Here is a 20,249-nt window from a genome sequence, read left to right as displayed (position 1 = left end):
TCTTGTTGCTACTGTAGCTTATAATTTCCCCTCTTATGTAAGCTTTAAATGCTTCCCACCTAATACTAGCTGTGGTTTCATCTTTATTTATTTGAAAATATTGATCAATGCAAGTTTCTATAAATTTGACAAATGATGGGTCCTTTAACAAAAATGTTTGCATCCTTTGCACCTTGATCAACTTCACCCAATCTAACTGATAGACATACTGCTGCGTGATCACTAATCACAATGCTGTTATACCAACAGTTCTCAACACATAGTAGTAACTCTGTAGAGATAAGAAAGCAGTCTATCTGCGAATGACTTCGATACGAACTAGAATAACATGAAAATTCTCTGTTATTTGGATTCCTTGTCCTCCAGACCTCATTTATTCTCAAATCTTTCATATAGTTAAAAAGTATTTTTCTAGTCTGGTTATGAGTAGTGTCAGTTTGAGACGACCTATCCAGGATAGGGTCCAGGGTGCAACTGAAGTCCCCTCCTACGATATAAAGGCCCTCCAAGGTTGATATTGTGAGAAAAAGATTTTCATAGAAGGATGGGTTATCCTCGTTGGGGCCATAGATATTTATCAGGTTTATTTCTAACATGGAGATACGGCCCTGCACAATTACATATCTCCCATTTGGATCTGTAATCACCCTCGTAGATGAAATGGGATTGGCTTATGTATAAGAGTAATGACTCCTCTGGCATGTCTAGTAAAAGAAGAGTAATATACCTGACTCTGCAATCCTTTGGTTAATAAATGTATCTCTGATGCAGTAAGATGAGATTCTTGTACGAAAATAATTCTAGAGTTAAAAGGTTTTAGTTGGTTTAATACTTGTTTCAGTTTAACTAACTTCCGTATCCCCCTAACGTTCCAGGTCGTAATGTTAACGTTCAAATGTTTTCTTTAGTTGTCCTCTCCATAAAATATTGTCAGACTGTTTACTTAAATAAACAAAGTAAAGGAAAAATTGAAGAAGCAGGTTTGCACATACATTCACACACTCACACATACCAGATAAAGAACTTGTAAACAATTTCTGATTGAACATTTGCATTTCCTTGTTGGAAGGAAATGCAAATGTTCAATCATTAGAAGCACCAGTTCCCCCCTCCCTTGAACAAATTATTTGGAGGGCGTTAATCCACATCACTGAGGAGTAACTAGTCAACGCGACCTCTCCAAAACCCCATAAATCAGACAGTGTACACTAACCATATAATGATAGTGATTTTTCCCCATAATAAAGTAAAGTTTACCCTTTACTTTATTACCCTTTACCACACAAAACAAAACAAAACAAAAAAGACTTAGAGCTGTTAATATATAACCCAAAAACAATTGCGATTAAACTTAGAACGAATATTTATGTTAACATAAGTTCCACATAAATTCGAGCTCAAAATTGTATCTGTCTCTTATCAGTGACTCAATTACTGGTCGGTTATGTTGAAGCAGAGGCAGTCTTATGGAGTGTGTTAATGGTTAACCTATTATTTAACAGACTCACTGGTGATGAGCATCCTCTGCTGTTTCCTTCGGCAGATTCTTGTAGAATTTTTCAGCTTCTTGAGGTGTTGAGAAGAGGTGGATCTTTCCACCGTACAGGATCCTGAGTCTGCATGGGTTGTGCTGGAATCCCAGCCACTTAGGTAGCATGATGTTAATAAAGTCGAAGAGTGATTGTTGCCCTTCTGCTCCCTCTTTTATGCCGAAGAAACTGCATTTCAGTACGCTGTATACTGTGTATGTTGTTGTACTGACAATAAAGACCTCGAATCCTGAATCTTTATAATACTGGTGGTATAATACTGGTGACAGTGCAGAAAACACACATTCATCTGATTTTCTTTTAAGGCCCCACAGAGTTGAGATGTACAGGGTGGGCCATTTATATGGATACACCGTAATAACATGGGAATGGTTGGTGATATTAAAGTCCTGTTTGTGGCACATTAGTATACAGTAATATCCACCGAAGGGATGTTCGACTAATGCTACTCTCCAGTGACATGCGGCGAGTGCTACGCTGTGGGCTCTTGCTGAATGAAGCTAGGTCAACCACTGATGTTTCTTCATTAGTGACAGTTTTCTTGCGTCCACATTTTGGCAAATCCAACACTGAACCAGTTTCACGAAACTTAGCAAGCAGTTTGCTGACTGTAGCATGGGAGATGGGTGGTCTCGTAGGGTGTCTTACATTGAAATCTGCTGCAATGACCCGGTTACCGCGTTCACCAGATATCAACACAATTTCGATCTGCTCCTCACGTGTTAACCTCTTCGACATGTCAATGGCTGTGAACAAAGAGAAACTTGTAAATAACTCATGAAAGAATAAAGTTACGTTGAAACCAAGCACCTCATTGTTTTTCTTGTGGCATTACCAATACGTTCGATGTGTCACATGGCCCTCTTCCTATTGAAAAAACAAAAGTTGTATCCAAGATGGCCGACTTCTAAATGGCCACCATGGTCACCACCCATCTTGAGGAGTTTGCCCCCTCACATATACTAATGTGCCACAAACAGGACTTTAATATCACCAACCATTCCCATGTTATTACGGTGTATCCATATAAATGGCCCACCCTGTACTTTTGTATATTGCATTATAGTTGAGCTGTGTAAGTCAGGCTTCCACATGATTCCTCTGATATTATCTGTCAACGTTGGTGAGTTTGGACAGTTAGTGAGGAGTACTGTCACTGTGCTTGTTTTTATTACTAAATCATTTAAAATTAATTAATCTATAGCTCTAGTTTTCATGTTTTGATATTATTTGCTTGTCATCCTGTGAAACAATTGATCGTTCAAATACCAGCTATAGCTGGTCCAGAACCAGCAGAACCAGCCCTCAGTGAGTTTGTTTCTGGGATGAATTTCTGATCCAGCACTGATTCTAGCAAAGTTTCCCGCCACAAGGTCAGTCTACCCACAGACTTACTGCACGATGAGGCTAACAGATGCCTGTGTTAGGCCGAGACGCTCTGTGGAGGACAAATATACTTTCTTACTGATGTCTTTTCAATGCTGAGCATATTAGCCTGTACAAAGGGAATAAATGGGCTAAACTCCACTAGAAGCACCAAATCTGTGCCATCTAACTGGCTAGCTGGAGGCAGGGCGACTTATACTATTGTATATTCAGTAAAAAGGACTAGATGTTACAGTCCCTGTTAGTGCATTGCTTTAAATGGGGAGACTCTTGAGGAATGGCTGTTATGAGTAAAGGCAGCCCAGAACCTTCACCAGTAGGCTGAAAATAAAACATTTCATTTAGTTTAAAGGTTTATGTGCAAGACAAAAACTGAAAACACTGAAAGTCACAAATGTAATGTGCATAAAACGAGAATTCAAACGTGGTGATAGCGCCAGGTGCAGATGTGTGTCACAATAACTCTGATTATCAGGGCTGAACGGGACAGGCGAAAAAAACCCCCAAAAAAACAAAAACAAGAAAAAAGAGAATAACACTGAATGTATTTAAGCATTTACAGAGCTTGTGCAAACTGCTGGATTAACCAGTACAAAAACATGAACGTTATTAATGCTGTTACTTTAGGGCAGCTGGGGTGTAAACTAGGGGTGGGTTTTGATTATCGATTTATCAATTAAAATCAATTCTGGCTTGGATAACGTGATATCAATTCATTAAAATCCTGAATCGATTTTTAAACATAAATGTATTTTGCCTAAAACGCCAGGATCTCAGGTTAAACCTCACAAAATTTCTACAACCACCAAACAGCAAAAACAGTAAATGAGAGCAGGTACATGGATTCTGCACAAAGACATAAACACAAAACGCGGACCCAACGCTAAAAATCTGTTTTTTGCATTATTCGCTTATTTATTAGCAGTGTTGGGTAAGTTCCTTTAAATGATTAACTTAGTTACATTACTAGTTACTTCTATCAAAAGTAACTCAGTTACTTCAAGTTACTTGTTACTTTCAGAGTAACTAGTTACTAGGGAAAGTAACTTTTGTTTTACTCAGAATTCTCTTGTTAATGTGTTGCTTCCGTAACTGGATACCCAACAAGATTACCAGTCCTCTAGCTTGTTACTCGCCACAAGTGCACTGTGCCACCTACCAATAGAAAGGAAAAAATAATGTGCATATTTCCACGAGAGAAATCCCACGCCTGGACCGCCGTTGACTGTGCCAGACCCGCCCCTACGCAGTTACCAGCTGTCAGCTAAGTAAAAAGAAGATCCTGGTGTTATTTGTCTCTCTAAAACAGTTCATAACTTCCCTTCAACTCATTCATGTCACCCAAAAGGTAAACCTATTTCTCCATCACCTGTTCAGCTCTGATGATTCAGTAAGGACATCTCCTGGTTTCATCTTCATGTTTCCCTCTCACCAGATAACCAAATGATATCATGTCCAGCAGCTTTTACAGCTGTGGCTCCAGCAAACATCAGCTGGTACTAGAAGGTAATATTAAATAAATTCTAACAACAGCTGATAATAATGGATTGGATTTATATAGCGCTTTTCAAGGCACCCAAAGCACATTACAATGCACTATTCATTCACTCTCGCATTCACACACTGGTGGAGGCAAGCTACAGCTGTAGCCACAGCTGCCCTGGGGTCATATTGTGCCATCGGCCCCTCTGGCCACCACCAGTAGGCGGTAGGGTAAAGTGTCTTGCCCAAGGACACAACGACCAGGACAAACTGGGGATCAAACCGGCGACCTTCCGGTTACAGATGTGCTTCCCAACCCCCTGTTCCACGGTCGCCCACAATACGAAACACGTAATATTTTCTCTAAATACAAGACGATTCGGTTTTTTAGGGGACGGTTGGCAACTCTTATAATTACCTTATGAAGAAAATAAAGTTCAACATCAGTAACATCATAGCACCCACCCAGCTGTATAGAAACTCAGTCCTGCTAGCTAGTACCCAGTACGAAAAAGTCAGCATAACGAAAATAAACTCCAACTAAACTTGGTTTATATCTGACCCAGATAGACTGCAGGTGATAACTTCTTACCTGAAGTCCAGTTCACCTGACACTGGGACCGGCGGCCGCCGCCTCGTGTCTCTCCTCCTCCTGCCTCCCTTTTCCCTCATCCACCTGCTGGCCTCCACCACTTGCTAATATTACTGAATCTGAGAAAGCTCCACGATAGCCACCACACGAAATAGCGACCCTATCTAAATCCCAGTAACGATTAATGCGTTGCTGATTTTGGCATAACTAGTTACCGTGCTCGTTACCACAATAATAACATAGTTACTGTAACACATTACTTAATAACGCGTTAGTCCCTACACTGCTTACTACTCACCAGACTATGTTGTCGCCCGCTGTTTTTTTTTAAGTTGTTTTTTTTTTACTTACCTCCAACAAGAAAGCCTCATTTCTGCTGTTCAATACTGAACAAATTTAAACTTTTTAAAATTATGCAAAATTGCAAAATGCTTAGCTGTGTCTCTAATCAAACCTCTGTAACTTTGCTCTGCTTCATGTATACATTGAGGGCTAGCAGGAGGGGCTATGTGCTTACCTGCTGCTCTCTGGCAGGTAGCTCCATGCCCTCCTGGGTTTTAAAGGCACCTTAGAACACACATGCATCAACACTACAATGAGCGGGTGGAGGGAGGTTTGGAGTATTCACACACCCCCGTTCTCTGCGGCCTGCTGGAGCGGGAGGGCTAGGAGGAGAAGTTGGCCGTCAAACTGGGGTTTGGAATATGGGGCCTCCCTGCTGCTGCGGAGTCGGAGTGGTCTGTTTCTCCCCACCCCAGGGAAAAGGGTAACACCACCTAGGTCTGGGTGCAGCTTCCCCCTCCAGGGGCAAGGGTACCTAGACCCGGGGCTTAGAGTACGCTTGGGGAGTGTGATCGTGTGTACAGCGTCTCTTTATGTCTGTCTCCACGTTGGGTGAGTGCTGAGTAATTGCATATGAGAGCATGAGGGTGGGAATGGATGTTTGCATCTGTGTGTGCCTGTTTGTCTTTGTCCATATGTCAGGTCGGGTATCAGACGCCACCTCTCTGGGGACATCTCGGGCCCTCCAAGGTTTGGAGGCCTATCTCCCCCCACCACTTCCCCTGCCAGTGGCGGACTTCCTCAGACATCGGTGCGTTGGTGGTTCTTTGTGTCCAGGGATGGGCGTCCAGGTACACACCGGCTCACTCCTTGGTGGCTGCTTGTTGGGGCTCACTCGGGCCACTTCGGGGGTGGGGTGCCCTCGGCCTCTCGGCCTGGGGCTTGGTCACTCTGGCACCGCTGGCTGCCGGTGGAGCTCACGGGCGCGTCACTGCAACCCCCCCTTGGCTTCTGCTGCTGAGTGAGCCCTCATCTGGGACTCTCCTCAGCTCTTTCTGGGACAGTGGCGCGGCTGCCCCTCTGTTGGTCTTCCTTGGTCTCTTGTGTTCTGGGGGCCTCTGGATGTCTGGAGTTTTGATCTCCTCCATATCTGCTTCATGCCCTGGAGGACGGGGCTGTGGCCCCCCCACACCCTCTAGCAGATCATTACATGAAGGAACCTTTTAAAAACAAGCGCGTTCATGCTCACAGGTGTACACACGGGTGCTCATACACACAAACTACACCCTTTTTGGCTCCTACCTCAAAGCACACTGTGCGCTGTCGATCTTGCATGCTGCAGAATGTTTAATATTTAGTATTTACTTTTTTCTTTCTCAACAGGTGATCCAGGTGATTGATATATGTATTTTTTTTGTCTGCTTATTTTGTTGTTTTTTGCCCTTTATCCCCATCCCTCTTCTCTGCTGTTTTTCTTTCCCTCTTTCTTTCTCCCTTTTCTTTTCCTCATTCAAGTCTGTCCCATATCTAACAAGTGAAAATGAAAAATAAAATAAACAATAAAAGGTGAATCAAATAGATATTACGGCAAGGCTGGGATGGTCCATTTGGTATAGTAAATCCGTTGGGCATCTTTCTTCGCCTTTAGACAATAATTCTGATGGCCAAACAGGACAGGCAAAAAAAAACAAAACAAAAAAAACAACAACTTTGCTCTGCTTGTCTTCGTTTTTGACTGCACAATATTTTTAAGGTCATCTGATATAAAAACCGAGACCAGGAAAACCGCCTTCATATTTTTCCTGTGTTTTATCCTCAGTTACTTTGCAACAAAGGCATCTGCTGTGATGCTTACACCTTTGATAAAGTCTCACAAGTATCAGCTTTCTTTTTATCTATAAAAATATAGATATGTACTGATAAGTACAGAATTATAATATTTCTGACTGTCTGAGGCAAAATTTCCCCTATTCAAATCGAATCAAATCGATTCAGGACCTTGTGAATCGGAATCGAATCAATTCTAGAAATCAGTGACGATACCCAGCCCTAGTGTAAACCCTACACACTGGGTGTGTAATAAATGTCTGTACAGGCTTCTTTTACAGTATTGATGACAACCACCATCATCATCACGGAGGGATGACGCAAAGTAATTGATGATGGTTGTCATCAATTACTTTACGTCATTCTATCATACTTAAAAAAAACAACACAAATTTAACATCAAATTATGGCGTGCACAGTGTTTATCAGCACGATAATTCTGGGTGAGTAATGTGAGAGGAGCAGTCTGAGCGCTAACGTTAGCTGGCTGCACGACTCTGAGCTTCTTCAGTATGAAATCGAGCCTGCATCCATCAACCAATGAGCAGAGTCGTTGTGACCGACAGGGATGCTGCAGGAAGAGAACTGTGTGCATGACACCAACACATAATACTGTGTACATGTAAAGAATGTACGCGCTTTTTCTTCTATATTTAGTTTTATTGCAGAACAGACGTCATACAAACACATTTGTAGACACACACGCACACATTTATAGAAAGACAGGTGATGTGTTTCTATTTACATCTGATCAAATAAATAAGGAGTAAATGACATCGTCACATTACTGTTGACAGTGGACTGAGGAGCAGGATATGCAGGTGGGAAGTCACATGTTGAAATCTGCCATGTGCCTCTGAACAAAGTGCTAGCAGCAGAGTCCAACACATGACTTATTAGGAAAATATTGACTTACATAAAATATGATGAAATACAACAAGGCACAAAAACTGAAATTCCTTTAAATATCAATTATTGAATAAACTACTAATGACTTTTACAGTTGAATATTTATGATTGTTAACAGGAAAAAGAGAACTTGGCCAAACAAAAAAAAAATCATTTGTACTTCACTTATTTACAGTTTAGTAATTACTGGACAGGTAATAAATCCATCACCTGTGTTTATTTATTTATTTTTTCTAATGAGGCAGGTTTGGGGCTCTGTGCACTGCTCTGGCTGTCGTGAACAATTACTCGTGGTTATATCTTTAAAGTTCTAGTCACTGGAAGGAACAGTCTGACTTTAACATGGTGACCACAATCAATCAGTGTGACTGGAAGCTGATGATCAATAACTGACACTGTGTGCAGGTATCAGGTGCGTTCATGTTGGCTTCACTGAACCGTCTTCTAGTCTCAACAGTCTGAATCTATAGCAGGCGGATCCGGGAGAGGAAGTCCTGATCGTGACGAGGCCTCTCACCCCAGCCCTCAGTCACGACCAGCTTGGTCAGCTCCTCACTCTACTAGTTACCAACTCACAAAGTGCAGATCACACAAACTCTGAGGGGCTTTTCCTCTTCTTTTGGAGCCAACACATCCCCCTACAGACAGTCTAAACGCAGCCAGTCACAGAGAGTTCAATATAAAGTACCGCTCCTTTAAAGGACGGTTTGGTCTTTGTGGTTGTGTGTCACGGAGGGATTAAAGCTGCCTTCATATCAAGCAGACATTAACACAAAGAACAATCTGACCTCACCGAACGGTGGCGTTACCAACACCCCGCTGCTCCGGGTGGTCCAAATACCCCAACCAAGCTCTGGTGATTCAGAGGTGACTGTTCAAAGACTCATTATCACCAAGGAATGGGTGGTCTCTGATAAAATCACCATCAAACAAGTGAAATATGAAGGCCGTAATTTCTGCAACAAGACCTCTGAAAACAAAGAGGTGAGTCTGGTGCTGACAATGTAGACCTCCATATTTTTAAAATCCAAAAATCCATATTCTGAAATTTAAAATCAGTGATCGAGTGCTGCAGTAATTCCAAACGACTGCATCAGTCTGACCTCTGAGTCACAGGAGTTGGGGCTTCAGGGAGGTCAGGTGAAGAGGTGAAATGCTTGGCACACAGCACACACTCAACCTGGTCGCTTTTTACACCGGGAATGAATGTGAGTTTAGTGGTTAGTCCTCTCACAGTGGAGCTTTAAAGTTTAAGTTTAAGTGGCTGCAGTTTGGAGCTTTAAGCGATCCCTTAGTGTAGTCCTGATTCCACCTGGACAGAAAATGATGTAATAACCCTGTGTAAAACATGGCATCCTGCACAGAAAGGTGCTCCCATCAAGATTTCCAATAAGATATTTACATTTCTCAGATAGCAGAAAGAATTCTAACTGCAGACTTTATATACACATATGATAACTTCTTTGTTTTAATATTTCACCCCCCTGAACATTTGTGCCATTACCACATGCTAGAACAGCTTTTCCTTTCATGCTCACATAAATTAAATAATTATGTCATCATTAAAACTTGAGCAGCTTGTCATTGTTACATCTTTGGTTAGAAACTGAGAGTTGTAACATGTAGAGGAGAGCTCGGACAACTCTCTCTTCAGCTCAGGCTCTGAAACCTTTCCCTCAGGTTCTTCACGATGCTCTGCTGACCTTCCGCCTTCGGTCCTGAGGTTGATCTCGTTTTCTGGGAAACATCTTGATCAGCAGACAATGCTGTGGACTTGTTCTGCTCGGTTTTGGCCTTCAGTTCCTCCCTCTGTTGGTATTCGTCAGACTCCTGGTAGGCCCGGCACCGGTCGATGACAGCCATGATGGAGATCTTCTCTCTGCTGGTGGGTGAACGGATCTGGACGTAACTTTCATCTGTTTTGTCTCTGGCTGTTTCTTCTGGCTCTGGAAGCTTCTCCATGACAATGATCTTGTGTTCGGGGTCGTTTGTTAGGGGGGCCTCAGCTGCAATGTAGTAACCGTCGTTTGCCACCTGGTCCTGGTGCTTTTGCAACTCACTCATCTGAGATTCACTCAGCCGAGGATCCAGGGAATTGGCTCTGAGGAGCCGTCTGCTGCGTTCCTCTTGGCTGGCGTTTCTGTGAGGCCTTTGTGAAGAAACCCTTCTGGGAGCTTCATCAGCGAGGAAGCAGCCTGAGGAGCAGCTGGAGTGCCTCCTCAGACTGCTGTCGAACTGGTCCGGGATGGATCGACTTCGACTGACTGCGCTCTTCTGGGAGCAGCTGTTGGCGGAGTACTTGGAACGGAGTTCCTGGACATCGGGCCAGTTGAAGCCTTCGAGGGGAGGAGGTGGACTGAGGGGGCTGCGAGAGTGAGGCCGGCCCGAGGAGACGCCCCTGGAGTTTCCCGCTGAGCTGGAGGTGAAGCCGAGGGTTAAAGACCTCACGTGGTTTACGGGACTCAGCGGCAAAGAAGTTGCCTGCTTATGAGAAACCAGCGGCAGAGTCAGGCTGGATTTACCTGCCAGAAAAAAACAAAACAAACGAAACATATTTAAATCACTCTTAAATTTGATCGTTACAGTGTTCCGATAACTGACAGAAATGATTAACAAAAGCCGTAATAATCCATAAATATATGTTTGGCTTCTACATAAATCAAACAATGGTACCACATGCAGCTGTGATATTTTACTTCAGCTTCAGGAAAGATGGGCTCATCACTTTAGGCTGTTCAGATTATAATCTGCCCTTAAGCAGCGCATTTTACCATCTTTACCTGAAGGTGGCAGTACAGTGTTATAACTACATGTGGTACCATTGTTTTTTTGTTTTTCTTTTCATGCAGCGGGTGCAGACTAAGCGTGTGTGGGCAGGTTGGACTGATCGGTTGCTCAACAGGAAATGGTTTATTTAAAGAAGCAGAGTTTGCTGAAGGCAGGGCAGGCTCAGGCTGAGCAGGACTGAATATATACCCAGTTTTGCAAACACACAGAACAAACATTTACAACAATTAATCTCTTAACATCCAGCAGGTCATCGAGCCCGTGCAGGACTCAGAGTATGGTCAGGGTTAACATCACACTTTTCCCGTACATGGTATATAAAAAAAGATACATTTTTAATCCAGTCTCTCCTTTGTGTTATCACCTTACAGGTGTACTATCTGATTTTCTAAATTAGAATTTCATATAAAATGGATAGGTTGACGATCGATAACCCTAACTGTACCTCAAAAGGTCACTGATGATCTGGTGAATGTCAAGAAGTCAAAAGAGAATTAAATACAGTTTCTGAATTGCGTTGATTGAAGATTTAGTGGTCCTATGGTCACATAGACAATCAATAGCTAGATTTCCTTGAGGATTGCTGGTTAGAAATGTTAAGCAGTGTGCAAAGTGACGTACCCGAACCTTCCCTCTCCTCTACCACACTGGCTAAGCTCTTCTTTCCAAATAGGAGACCCTGACTTCGCTGTCGGACCATCGGACTGGAGGTTTTGATTCGCTGACTGTACTGACGAGCCAGGTGGAGGACTTTGCTCGCCATCTTGTCCACTTCGACCACCTGGTCTAAAGCGCTACTGGGGTGGTCCTTTTCTGCCTCCACCTTCAGCTGGTTGACCTGAGGCACTGGAGCCCTGAGGACGGCAGCCTCTTCCCCAAACATCTTTAGCGTGTCCCTCACGCTTCCTGTCCGGTTCACCTCCGAGGCTTTGGGCTTGAGGGGCATAGGGCTTGTCAACTCTTCTTTGATTGTTCTGAGATCAGAAGCTCTGCTTTCTTGGGAAGAGTTTTTGGTTGGGAAAGAAAGGCCGGAGGTTCTGGAGGTTACTGCAGCTTCTTTGGTTTGATCCTGCCCTCCATCTTCACTCTGGGATTTTTTGATGTCTCGCTCCATCGCCTGCCAGATCTTAATCATTTCAGATGAAGGTTTGAAGTCTTCATCATCAGAGAGATTATCCTGCACACTTTGAGACCTGGACCCCTGGCTGCCTTCTGAATCTTCTGGATCAGTGCTTCTTTGTTCAGACTTCAAAGAGTCCAAAGAGCCACTACAGCCCATAAGATCCTGGGTGTTTTGGGGTAAAGCAGAGTGTGACTCTGCATAAGTAGGGTCCACAGTGGAGGTGGAGGAGGTCGAGGTGCTGTTGAACCGGCTGACGGAGCTCCTGACCAACCCAGATGGTATGTATGTGAGGCTCTCTCTGCGCCGAAGACTGAAAGTGGCATCTTGGTTTTCAGCATTTTCATAGTAACTTTTGATTTTCCCAATGAGCAGCTGGTCCTGCTTGGACAGCGTAGAGTCCCGTCTTCGCCTAATGCTTCGGTCGCTGTCAAAGAGACTGTCATCTCGAGGAGACAACATGGTCAAATCGGACCCACCGAAGGTCTCTGCAGGATCGGCAACAAAGCTGCAGAGCCGCGGAGGTCGGTCGTCTGCTTCGGCACTCAGGCTGAGGCTGCTGCCACTCCTGCTGGGTAACCGAGGTGAAGGACAACCGAGCGAGCGGGCGTCATCCTGGGCCACGGTGCCTCGCTTGATGCTGTTGGTGAAGTGCTGGGCGATGGAGCTAGCTTTGTCCAGGACGGAGGACGGGAGGATGCTGGTGGCTTCGCCTTCCTTCTCTGCTGTCTCCTTCTCGTTGTCCTCATCATCAGAGGACTCCCCACTGCTCAAGGTCTTCAAATCTGAATCAGGTGTAGCTGAGGATGGCTCCTCTGTGGGTTCTGGATCTACTTCAGGTTTCAGGTTGTCTGAATTTCGACAGGAATTGGAGATGTTGGAAGGGGTCTGATCAGTGAAATGTTCTGGTTCTGAGATTGGTTCAGACATCTTCTCCTGTGGTAGCTTCTCTACTGCTGGCTGGACAGGACAAAAACACAGAAGCAGTAATTAGAGGTGGGAAATAGAGCCATGATGCAAGAGATTACGACCACCTGCAAACACCCCCCACCCCTCAAAATCAACAAGCACTGACAGCCCAGAGATTGGGCGATCTGGAGATGGAGATGGCCTCACAACTGCAAGTCAGCGACTGAGTGTTACTTACCTGCTTAGGTGTCGGCTCGGTGCCACCTGGCTCTTCTTCTTCAGGGAGTTGTCCATTTTCTTTGTTAGAGTTGTCTGAAGAGACGCTGCCTCCCTCTGTCTCCTTCAGCAAAAAACAAACAGAACAGGAAGTCAAGAAATGCTGGAGGAAAAGAAAAGTTTTTATAATATGATTTTTAAAAAATCAAACCAAGAAGTCATTAGTGTCGTTCATGGAAAAGCTTCTTACTCGGTTTTAAAGAGTGTTTGTTATTATTGTGTGAACTGAACCTTTATTTATTACATGATACAGAGCAGCCATCAATGCAAATCAATGCAACAAAACTGTGAGAGGCAGCAGCAAATGTCCAGTTCATCCAACCACACCTAGAAACGCGGAATCACCAATCGTATTCATGCTCACAGCACTAAAGACAAAGATGGATGTAAAGCTGCAGGACGAATGTTCGAAGAAGCTCCCAGAGGAAAAAAAACAACAAAACAACAACTTTTAAACTTTGCAAAGATAAAAAGCCAAAATCAGTCAAAGAGCTGTTCTCATTCTTTAATACGACAGGAACAGTTTTTGGGAAGTCTTTGTTTGTTTGTTCTCCAGAGTCGGGTGTTTCAGTGCATACAGACAACCTTCGCTTAGCAAAAACATTTGATCCAAGAAAAACTGTCAGTGTGCCTCATTAATCTGCTCACATTTCACATTTCTGTTTACAATAAACAACTTCTAAAGTCAATGTCCCCAACTGAAGGAGGCACTGAAGGAGGTACTGACGGAGACACTGCAGGAGGCACAGAAGTCAATGAGATTATTTCTCAGTGTGAAAATGTAGAGCACTCGTGTTGTTGGAAAACATAACAGAAAATGCTTTTGTGGTTAAAGGAGGTTGTTTTTCCCGCTGCTGTGGAATAATGTGCACGCCCGGGATTGCTACAATACAGCGCTGGTGTCCTGACCTGGTACTGATGTCATTCAGACATCAAACTGATGTCATGATCAACAAACCAAATAATGTTCCAGACACTGACCACAGTATGGCCTTCAGTGAAAAGATTACGGTGGGCAGCTGGGTATTTTTCAGCTGAAGCACTTTGCATGAGGTATGTGGCATGGACCTGTTCTTTATTTCCACCTTTGAAAAGCAAACATGGGACATAATATTTGGGCAGCTGGCTCAGCGACTTTGGGCTGTACAGACACTGTGAGCTGCATTCATATCAGCAACCAACCTAAAAACAGGACCTGGTTGCTCACGTCCTCACAGAGACTCTCACAGACTTCTTCCTAAGTTACACCTGTTGGTGTCATGGTCCTGGGTCGTGTGACCCAGTGTGTTATGTTTAGCCTATTTTGATGTTTATTGTTTGTTTAGGTTCTCTAGGGTAGTCCAGCCATTTGTATATATTACCCTTGCATTAAGTCTCCCTTGCCCTTCGTGTGTTTATGTCTGTGTGTCTTGTACTGTCAAGTTCATGCTGTCAGCTATGTCATCTCCCCTGTACTAAGTTTCCCTGGGTCATGAGTCCTGTCTGCGTGGTTATGTTTAGTTCTTGTCGTGTCTAATTTCCATGTTTCCTGTTTTACTTTGTAAGTCTGTATTCATTGTCAGTGTATTCAGTTGCACCCTCCTGTCCTGTCGTTAGGTTCATGTGTGTCAGCTGTGATCCCATGTGTGGCCACTTCCCCTGATCATCCCTCATGTGTATTTAGTCTCTGTGTTTCATGTAGTCTGCGTCGCGTCGTCTGTGTTATCTCCCCTACCCCTTGTCATAGTTCCCCAGCCTTAACTAGTCCTAGTTTGTACTTTGTTTAGCCATAGTTTTCCCAGTCTATGTTCAGGTTTTCCCTCAGTTGCTTTGCTGCCTTGTTCCTTAAGTCTTCGGCCCTCAATAAAGGCTCGCCTTCTGTTAAGTCCGGTTTTGTGTCCTCACCTCTGTTTGCTCTTGGGTCCTCCACTCACTCCACACGGTCTGCCCCGGCGGTCCGTGACAGTTGGTGTGTGAATTAGCTACAGTAGTAGGTTACCCTGGATATTTATGCACATTTCTGCTTTTAATAATCACAAAATAAAGTGCTGCACCAGTCTTTGCCATAATAAGAATAATAACGGCATAAATCTCTTTCTGGTTTAAATGCTCAGTTTGGTCAACTTTTTTCTATTGTAGGAAACATCATCTTCAAATGTTTTGTTTTTAAACACCAGAGTATGTATTTATTCAAACAGGAGAGGACCCAGGATGGAACCTTGTGGAGCTCCACGTGTTAGCTAACCAACTAGCCATCAGAACAAGAGCATACTGCTTGTTTTTAAGTCTCTTATAATGGATTAGAACTAGTAGAACGCTTAGGTCAGGTGATAAGTTGCTTCTGATTGTTCCTAGAAGCAGACTAAGACACAGAGGTGACCGGGCCTTTGCGATTGCTGTGCCTAAACTTTGGACCAGTCTGCCTCTTCAAATGAGGATCTCTCCAACACTCGACATTTTTAAATCCCGTCTGAAAACACATCCTTACTCCCTAACTTTTAACTGTGACTGAGTTTTTGTTTTGTTCTCGTTGTGTCTTTGTTTCACTTTTTAGTTTGTACAGCACTTTGGTCAACTGTGTTGTTTTTAAATGTGCTTATAGATAAACAGATTGATAAGATTCACAGAGGTTAGGACTTTAGAGATGATGACTGAGGTCATGAGTGCTCATAAAACCTCAACATCTTTCTGATTTGATAGATGTGAGGTTTTAACAAAGCTAGCCTAGCAGTTTGCTGTTGCTTCCAGTCTTTGTACTAATCTAAGCTAAACCTTTTGCAAAGAAAGTGACCCATCTGAAACAATCTGACTGAAGGAAAACAAAAAACAATGAATTTCATCCAAATATTGTCAGTTCCTTTAAACGCTGCCCCATGTGGTCACCCTGCGGTAGTTAAGTGTGTTGAACCCAAGCATGCAGCTCGGCTAGTGTTAGATGCCCATGAAGCAGTTATTTTGAGCTCCACAGCAGCATCCTTGTAGCGCATTACAGGGGCTGCGGGTGATGAAGACTGGGCTGGCACCGGAAAGCCTCACCGTCCCCGCGGTGGAAAAGAAGGCCTGGACAGTGACGTGCCAGCAGGAGATGGCAGCGAGCACGGAACTAGCAAAGTCGTCTACCTGCTTGTCCTCCAGCAGAGCATCATCCAACTGACCCGCCTCTTCCACGCTGCACAGCAGGCGCTCTAGCGAGTCCTTCCTGCTGCCGAGCTCCGCCTCCTCCTCCGTGACAGACTCCCCCAGCATGCTGCTGCTGACGGTGGCCCGCAGAGAGCGCCTGTCATCTGAGCACTGCAGGACGTCACACACTATCATGTTTCTGCTTCCTAAAACTAAAGTGTGGCTCTGACAGCAGGACTGAGCCTCAGTAACCCTCACCGAAACATCGCTCATAAGAACACATCAGAAAGTTCACAGAGTCATAAACAGAAGAAAACAGAAGAAACAGTCTTTAAATCTGAGCAACAACAAGCAGGCGTGTGTTCAATGAGTTTGGGTCTTACCTCCAGCAGCGCTGAGAGTCCAGCAGGGGATTCAGCAGAAGAACAAGAGCAAAAAGATTTGTTAGACACAACAGCTTTACCGGTTAACATCTGCAGCTTTAATCAGCCCAGAGAGCAACAGGCCTCAGAATCCTCACAGTGTTTTCTACCATGCTAACCCTTATTAGGTCCACAGCGGGTCAATCTGTTAGAGTCCAGACATTTTATTGAATTTTGCCCGAAATAAACATCTGCAAAATATTATAAGAGATAACCTAGAGGTCCAAATGCATGTCTGAGAAGGAAATCTAAAACCTGGGCAGAATACAACCTAAACAAAAACGTTCCAAAAGAAACTACTATGAGGACAAAAGTCACAAAAGTGGACATACTGATCAAAGATTTATCAAAATCGATTTCAATGAAATGACTTTACCTTTGTTGCTTTTCAGGGTTTGTTTGATTGGCTCTGGAGAAGAAACAAAACTGGTCGTTACACATCAATAACAACAAGATACCTTGATCAGTAATCCAGGTAATCTGATTACCTGACTGTCGGCGGCCCTGACGAGCATCTCGTGGGAACTCGTCAGAGTGGCAGGATGTGGCTTTCTTCAGGCGCTCAGGACTGTAACGGTACTTGGAAGGATCTACAGGGAAGCAACAACAACACAGAGGAGCATTTCATCACATCCTTATTAATCTTTGCTTTTATTAATCTTCTACAGCAGAAGAGATGTTTACTCACAGATGGAGTCCATCTCCAGGATAGCTTCTTTTGCCTGAAAGACACAACTAACCATTACTGGTGTCTGCACTGGTCACCTGGAGCGAAATGGGTGAGTATACTGATGCTTCTGACCTTCTGTGGGATGATGGCTTGGTGGTTTTCCACAATGATGCGTTTGATGTGATGAGCCCAGAGCTTCTTCTCCTCCACCGTCTTAGCCTGAAACATTAAAAGACAAAAACACGGAGTGAACTCCGATCCTCTCAGGCTTAAATATGTTGGCTGGCGGGTGGAGGTCGACTCACCTGGACGGTGTGAGGCTGTTTGGGGTTTTTGTAATGCATGACGCTGAAACTCAGGGAGTCTTTGGCGTTTTCGTTGAGCGTCAGTGTGGAGCACTGAAACCAAGAGACAGAACTAAGAATCAAACCTGCACTTAAAACAAAGACCTGAAAACCTGCAGCTCTTAGATGTTTGTCTGCTGCCACTCACAGAGATGTGCGTCTTGTAGACATAGTGCTCGCCGCGACGTTTGGTGATGAGCAGCACCCGGTCAAAGAGAAAGAGCGTTCTTTCATTTCTGGCTCGATGGACCTTGAAGTTTCCCTCCAGAACTAATTCTCCGTATGTGGTGAGATCAGGACCTTTCCAGTTTAGCAGCAGTGACTGAACCTCCTGAAGAACCAAACACAGAAACACTCAGACACTCCAGCCTTTGGTTGTTTTGGTTTGTTTTTAAGGAAGGAAGCCCTGAAACAACTTTGTAGAAAAAGAAAGTTCAACCTTTCCAGATTTAATTTCCTTTATCAGAGCAATTCAGTGCAGGGCTTCCTGTTTGAAAATGTCACCACTGGGAGCAAACTCTCTCTAAACTGTCACAAGATGTCAGAGCTAATAAATAGTTCTTATCTGGGACACGCCTCTCTTACATTTACCTTCTGATAAGAACTTCATCTGCACAGCCTAAAAACAGGAATGTATTCATTTAAAGTTATTTTCTATAATAATAATAATAATAATAATAATAATAATAATAATAATAATAATAATAATAATGTATACTTTATTGATCCCAGTGGAGAAATTCCTCTTTGCATTTAACCCATTCACCATTGGGTGCCCGGGAACAGTGTGTAGGGACGGTACTTTGCTCAGGGGTACCTCAGGGTAGCCGTTCAGTGGATTCAAACCCTCAACCTTCCGATCATGGGGCCGCTGCTCTACCTACTGAGCTATCCCTACCCCAATATTTTCTTTTCACTTTATAGTCATAATTACAGTGTGTATAGAAAAAACTTTGTTTTGCCATTAGTTACCTGGAGTCGGACAGCATGTTCGTGTTTTCTCTTCATGTCATTAATGTACCATGCCACTCCCGTCATAGTGTAGAGAGCCTCCTCTACCACCTCATAACCGTCATCCTCTGGGTCAAAATGCTTCTCTATCTCCTAAAGAAAACCATTACAAACACCAACAAATCAGCATAAAGTCATGTTCAGTTTAACCCGTTCATGCATGAATTATGACAACCTCAATCTGGATATTTTTCTTAAGTATTTTTATTCATTTTTAGGCATGAAAAAAAATAATTTTGAACTTCATTATTTTTTAAACACTTAGGTGGACAACTGTGTATGGAGTGACACATCAGTGTCTAATGTATCAGTGTCTAATGTAGTGGTTTATGTGCAAGTATACCATCAACACTGACACAAATACCTGAAAACAGCCTTTGGATAGCTGTCCACTGTAGTCACCACTATACATGAAAAGGTTAAAACATACAATTTTATGCAGATGATACCAATTTATTTATGTAAAATGAAAGAGACACGATCACGCTGTAGCTTCAAACCAAATAACCAAAAAGTCTGACAAATATTCCCCAATACATGCTTGAAAGTATATATAGTCTAAAAAATAAAAGAAGACTCCCAAAAGGTTGATTCTGTTCATCTGGACGTTTTCAGTGGGAGAAATCATCACTTATCCAAGTAACTTCTTCAGTCTCAGCTGACTGCAGGTTTCCCCAATTTTATAAACAGTACATTTGCACAATAACTGAAATGTTCACTGAATGAACAATGGGCTGTGAGGTCAGTTCGTTGATCATTAATATGAAAATTGTCATGACCATGGATCAACAACCATTAATCAATGAACACTGATCAAAACCTATTGATCAATGGCCACAAGTACCATTCACAGAGAGTTCGGGAATGGCTGCAATCACAGCATTGTAAGATGGTGACAGATGTACCTTTAGGCCCCCTCCTCAATTCAGAGATGGGCTTTCCCTTTTCATGTGGCCTCCTTGACTCCCCGCTCAAACCAGCATTCCTCCCTGTCCATGATGTGTACATCCTCATCATTAAAAAGAAGACTGAGTCTTCTTTTTAATGAAGACTGAAGGAGTCTTCATTAAAGAGACTCCCTCTTATTAGATTATTCTGTTATTATATGTTACCTTATATATGTAATCAAAGTAGTTGAATTAGAATACTGCTGTAGATCATATTATACCCTTTAATATAGAGTGTGTGATCTGTATGTAGTTTAGTTCTCGTTATACTTTTGAGTTAACAGAACATATTCACATATTAGTTCATTAGATAAATGTGCCTCACTCTGTATCCTTGATCTGCTGGGAATGTGTTACACTGTTTTCTTGACATGTTCTATTGTTGAATCATGAAGAGAAGGAGACTCTGTGTCTAAGACAGGGGAGATAGACAGACCACATTCCATACCCCCACCTTAGAAAGCAGAGAAACAACTGCCGGGGTCATAACTTAGGCGCTGTAACGGAGAAAGAATGTGATGTTTTGGCTTTTACGACTAGATGGGGGCCACTAGAGACTATAAAAAGCTGAGCAACCCGTCACCATTTTGAGACTTGCTGTGACCCTCTTCAGGCATGTCTCCCCATCATGATGGT

The 20,249-nt window shown here is 43.3% G+C and overlaps 1 protein-coding gene across 1 annotated transcript in view; it reads right to left on the bottom strand.

Moving 5' to 3' along the window:
- Positions 1-7,781: 7,781 nt before the first annotated feature.
- Positions 7,782-20,249, bottom strand: part of LOC102199647 (pleckstrin homology domain-containing family G member 3-like) — a gene marked incomplete at its 5' end in the record, with an annotated part of 28,054 nt that continues 15,586 nt past the window's right edge. Inside the window, 12 exons of the mRNA XM_005754539.2 lie at positions 7,782-10,550; positions 11,437-12,895; positions 13,083-13,184; positions 16,220-16,390; positions 16,603-16,613; positions 17,018-17,050; positions 17,130-17,231; positions 17,330-17,363; positions 17,444-17,530; positions 17,617-17,709; positions 17,804-17,986; positions 18,628-18,759. Coding sequence (XP_005754596.1) covers positions 9,679-10,550; positions 11,437-12,895; positions 13,083-13,184; positions 16,220-16,390; positions 16,603-16,613; positions 17,018-17,050; positions 17,130-17,231; positions 17,330-17,363; positions 17,444-17,530; positions 17,617-17,709; positions 17,804-17,986; positions 18,628-18,759 — 3,279 coding nt within the window. The remainder of the gene's footprint in view (positions 10,551-11,436; positions 12,896-13,082; positions 13,185-16,219; positions 16,391-16,602; positions 16,614-17,017; positions 17,051-17,129; positions 17,232-17,329; positions 17,364-17,443; positions 17,531-17,616; positions 17,710-17,803; positions 17,987-18,627; positions 18,760-20,249) is intronic.

Source organism: Pundamilia nyererei, unplaced genomic scaffold (genome assembly GCF_000239375.1).
Source record: "Pundamilia nyererei isolate P.nyererei 1_Seehausen unplaced genomic scaffold, PunNye1.0 scaffold00587, whole genome shotgun sequence".
Lineage (NCBI taxonomy): Eukaryota > Metazoa > Chordata > Actinopteri > Cichliformes > Cichlidae > Pundamilia > Pundamilia nyererei.
The sequence above is the reverse complement of the archived record's forward strand: the minus strand, read 5'-3'. Positions and strand labels throughout refer to the sequence as shown.